This window comes from Sprattus sprattus (genome assembly GCF_963457725.1).
Source record: "Sprattus sprattus genome assembly, chromosome: 20".
Classification (NCBI taxonomy): Eukaryota; Metazoa; Chordata; class Actinopteri; order Clupeiformes; family Clupeidae; genus Sprattus; species Sprattus sprattus.
Genome location: NC_137918.1, coordinates 17,023,540 through 17,028,539, shown reverse-complemented (window position 1 = coordinate 17,028,539; position 5,000 = coordinate 17,023,540). Strand labels below are relative to the sequence as shown.

Genomic DNA, 5,000 nt, shown 5'->3' with positions numbered 1-5,000 from the left:
ATCCAGAGTGAAGAGAGATGCATAGAGATGCTTTAGAGAAGAGAGAGAGAGGCAGAGAGAAGAGAGGGATCCAGAGAGAAGAGAGAGATGCTTTAGAGAAGAGAGATGCTTTAGAGAAGAGAGATGCTTTAGCCAACAGCAGGGCACAAGCATGTGATGATTATGACACTATGATGAGAAGTACATATAGCCTCTCTGATGTGACGTATGGCCACTCTGCTGTGACGTCGTGCACCAGAATCACTGTGCTGAAAGCACAAGGCGCCGTCACGCAAGTTACGCAACAGCACTTTACCCGTATTTGCCCCAGATGACGAGAGAAAAACAGCGCGTTGATTTCAGGCTCTGCACAACATTATGGTTGATTCAAAGGGAACACGTGCCCTCTTCTTTCGGTCAGGACAGCCAGAGGTAACTGCTGGCTGTGAGCAGTGACGTTCAGATATTCAAACCGAATCGGGAGTATTGCTGTTCTTACAGCACCCAGTGTCGATTTGATAATATGCACACACACACACACACACACACACATGAAAATGTAGACTGATATCTGTTCTTCGCATAAAATGAGCCAAAGCCAATGAGTTTGAAAACATTATTAGAAGTATTATTTTTGTTTTGATCAAAAATGAAAACGGGTCCCACAGACCCGAATACCATACAAGGGTTAATAAGAGCCTACGATGGGAAAGCCTGCGATGGCAACGCCATGTACCGTAGGAAGTGTTCCTGTGTTTATGTCTTGAGATGCGCAGCGGCTAGGCCCGTTGAGACCGAGTGTGTGTGTGTGTGTGTGTGTGACCGAGCACGGCCTTCCAGTTAACGACGTAACTCTTTCCATCCTTTCGTCTGTAAACAAGGGCGCATTGACTATACCCTGGGAAAATGCCTTCCCTCACAAAAAGCACCGCTCACCATAAGAGTTCACCACATGACTGACAGCGGCTGTCAATTCCGTTTTCTGGTGGAAATTGTGTCAAGATGTAAATATGCAAGAGAGGCTAGCTGTCTGCCCTAGCCTAGCCGACTGCATCAACATAACCACGACCGCACATTTGAAGCCAAAGCCCATACGTCATACACATTAAGACAGCAAGTCGACAGCGGCGTTAGCCGAAACATTACAAGCATGTTCTAACCGAAATTATGGTTGTAAAAACAAATCATAGGATTTGTGGGAAATATTTAGTTGGAAGTGATCAATATTTATGGCAACACATCGCACCAACATATAGATTTGGTTGGTTTCAAAATGTCCTGCATATGCAATGATATTACATAGGTAACGTTAGGCATTGACACAGTCAACAGACACATAATTCCCTGCAAAATAAATAGTAATGCGTTGCACATCCTTGACAGGCAAGAGCCCACCAATGGATGACCCAATTAGATAGCCTAGCGTGCTAACTCGTCAGAACATGAAAAACAAACATCGTATCTGATACCTCTGAAGCCCGGCGAGTTCGGACACCGCTCTGGCGAGCCCCGGTGATTGTCCGGCGGCGAAGGTCTCTGTCGGGCGAGCAGGCGGCCGTCCACCGAGCCGTTACCAGCCGGGTTGGCGACGTGCAGCAGAATCGGGCTGGTCGGACTGGAGCAGCCGGGAGGAGACGTCAGTCCTGCTGTGAGGTTCCCGACTGAGGAGGAGGAGGAGGGAGAGCGGGTTGGGCTGAGCTGACTTCCACGCAGTAACTGGTAGGGCACCGTGGCACGGATCGGCTGCAGCCGGGTGGAGATGCTGCTGTTGATGCTGCTGCTGTTGTTATTGTAGCTGCCGCCTGGGGTCGATAGGGTGGTGGGGGACCCGTCGTTGCTGCTCCGCTTACCCCGTTGAGGCTGCTGCTGGTGATGACTTGAGTTCGCAGGGGATGCTGACATGGTTTGGCACTACAGCGTTAACTTCCAAGTTTTAAAAAGTATGCAGGAAGGAGTCAACCAACAACGGGAAATGATAAAACTTTACAAAAACGGTTTGAAAATCCCGGAAAGTGCTCGTTTGGAAGACCACTGGAAACAGATATACAAGTGTTCAAAAACAACGAAGTTTGTTCACAACGGGTTGGAAATGACAGTTCACACTGTTTTCTAGTAAGCTTTGCACGCTAGCTTGATAGGGCTACATGTTTGTCTGTTAAGATTCGATATTCTCCAAATAACTTCAGTTTGGTTCACTGCCGAACCCAAGAGGAGATATGCAACTTTCGGAAGTAGTCTGGTGCTAAAATAAGAGTATATCGCGAAGAAAAACAAATATTTTAAAAGTTCTGGCAGAAGAACTCGTAGGCTAGTTGGGTCGTCAGTCTCGGCACCCCTCTCTCTCTCTGTTACTCCAAGTGACAAAACTAGCATCGGCACATCTACTGGCTCAGAGGAGGGGGCGGGATACTATCGCCTTCGTGAGGCTGTGATTGGTGGAGCGAATATATGGAAGAAGCGTCTATTGGCCTGATGAGAGTGATTTACTGCGATGAGCCAATGGATTCATTGAAGGTTTAGTTAGTGTGAGTAGTTAACTTGACAGTTTTGCAATCAAGGGGTTTCGTCCTATTTGCAGGAATTAACACAAATGGACTATAAAGAGATTTAACTAAATGTGCATTATTGACCGCACAGCGATGAGATACGAGTTCGCTTCATTCACACACCAAAACACATACAGGTGCAATATTAAATCAGACACAATAACAACAGAGCTCTTTTAAACTTCTTTAATAAAATACTTCATGATATCAATACCAAAGTAGTGTCCAACATTGGTGACTTGGGATCCACTGTAAAGGGGAGGTGTAAGAGAAGAACCAGAAAGGGTCATTAAAACTTCAAATAAACAAACGGCCGACCAATCCCATTACACATTCAATAAACATGCAGCACAGCCAAGTAGAGGAGCCTTGATCATAAAGTGCACTTGATTTGTTTAGTTAATAAGGCACACGGTGATAACATGGGACCGCACCTGGAGAGGCCGTTCACACAGGTCATTATCTTTCTCAACCTTGGAGACTGAAGGCTGAAACCTCATGAAGGTAGGACTAGGTGGATAAGTAACACGTAGACCAAGTTCACCTGAGAGATCTGCATTTCTCTTTAGCACGCTTTAAAGCACACCTGAGAGACCTGCATTCTTCTTTAGCACGCTTTAAAACACACCTGACACCTGCATTCTTCTTTAGCTTTAAAAGTTGGGGTATATAAACATTTATGTGGGACAGAATACCAACAACACACCAGCTCGAAAATAAACTAACCAACAAACAGAGAAAACAGGATTGTAATAACAATAATAATATTCACATCTATATTATTATTATTATTATTATTATTATTATGTGACTACAGTAATGTCATGTTTGTAAGCACAATAAGCATGAATCAGATAAGATTCATCCCATTGGCTAAGGTTATATAAATACATAATGTCACAGTTGTACAGCGCTCAAATCAATTATCAATCAATTAATCAATAATGCTGAAATTCCGCACACACAACAGCCCAGACTAAGGGACTAAAGCCTCCAATATCATAAATAAAAAAAAACACATAAACATAAACAAACATGCAAAACAAACAACAGTAAGTTCTTGAACCGCACCTCCAGCCACAAGTGACAACCGTTCCCGACTTCCTGTATGAGTCAGTGTTCCTCATGCTAGCTAAGGCTCCTAGCGGCACCTGCATGAGCTATAGTTAGCTATGGCTCCTAGCGGCACCTGTATGCGCTATAGTTAGCCATGGCTCCTAGCGGCACCTGCATGAGCTATAGTTAGCTATGGCGCCTAGCGGCACCTGTATGCGCTATAGTTAGCCATGGCTCCTAGCGGCACCTGCATGAGCTATAGTTAGCCATGGCTCCTAGCGGCACCTGTATGAGCTATAGTTAGCCATGGCTCCTAGCGGCACCTGTATGAGCTATAGTTAGCCATGGCTCCTAGCGGCACCTGTATGAGCTATAGTTAGCCATGGCTCCTAGCAGCACCTGTATGAGCTAAAGTTAGCCATGGCTACTAGCGGCACCTGTATAATCTATAGTTAGCTAAGGCTCCGAGCGGCACCAGTATGAGCTATAGTTAGCCATGGCTCCTAGCGGCACCAGTATGAGCTATAGTTAGCCATGGCTCCTAGCGGCACCAGTATGAGCTATAGTTAGCCATGGCTCCTAGCGGCACCAGTATGAGCTATAGTAAGCAAAGGTTCCTAGCGTCACGAGTATGATAAGGTGACCAGACGTCCCCGGTTCCTGGGACAGTCCATGTTTTTCGTTTAGAAAAATACAAACATAACACTGTTTTGGAGGTGTTTACGTGTCTGAATTGAAAATGTCCCTGAATTTTGTCTCAGAAATCTGGTCACCTTACTGTATGAGTTATAGTTAGCTAAGGCTCCTAGCGGCTAACATGGGTTATGAATCATTCCTGTCCGGTATACATGTTTATGACGTAGCAAACTATAGCTGAAAGTCCTGTTCTGTAGCCCACTGGGAAAAAAGAAAGGAAATACATTTGACATTTATGAAAACATTTGCATGATATCATTGCTGGGGCCATGCCATGCATCGCACATAACATTAGTGGGATGACTGGCGGACAGAAGAAGTTAGTTACTTAGTAAATTACTTTCAGAAGTATGTCTATGGGAAGTTCAGAAGACCAATCAGGAACAAGCATTTTAGTCTGGAAAGGCTGTTGCCATGGCGATGTGCATAGCAGCGGCTCAGTGCTCCCTTAAAACTATGCAGTGAAATCAGTCAAATCAAACCAAATCAAATCGTCAAATATTCTCTCTACACAGCACAACTGCACTTTTCTTTAGTGGTTGCACAAACAAATGTCCATGTGTATCTAATTTGCAACGACAAATAAAGTCTATTCTTCAATCAGCAAAGATCATATTTCCACCTGCTGTTAGCCTCCCCGACCCCTGACCCTCGACCCCCAGCCAACCCCTGTGGTTCTGGCCTCATGCATACCAGAACCATGACCCCATCCATGCCACCAAG

At 45.1% G+C, this 5,000-nt stretch overlaps 2 protein-coding genes across 3 annotated transcripts in view; both read right to left on the bottom strand.

Moving 5' to 3' along the window:
* glcci1a (glucocorticoid induced 1a) overlaps window positions 1-1,959 on the bottom strand; it is a 23,440-nt gene extending 21,481 nt beyond the window's left edge. Inside the window, exon 1 of the mRNA XM_080858884.1 lies at window positions 1,449-1,959. Coding sequence (XP_080715010.1) covers window positions 1,449-1,881 — 433 coding nt within the window. The 5' untranslated portion in view covers window positions 1,882-1,959. The remainder of the gene's footprint in view (window positions 1-1,448) is intronic.
* Window positions 1,960-2,696: 737 nt separating this feature from the next.
* The window catches only part of umad1 (UBAP1-MVB12-associated (UMA) domain containing 1), an 18,181-nt gene continuing 15,877 nt past the window's right edge, over window positions 2,697-5,000 (bottom strand). For both annotated transcript variants that reach the window (XM_080859511.1, XM_080859510.1), the window contains one exon: window positions 2,697-5,000. This exon is cut by the window's right edge. The gene's annotated coding sequence lies outside the window, so the exon portion shown is untranslated.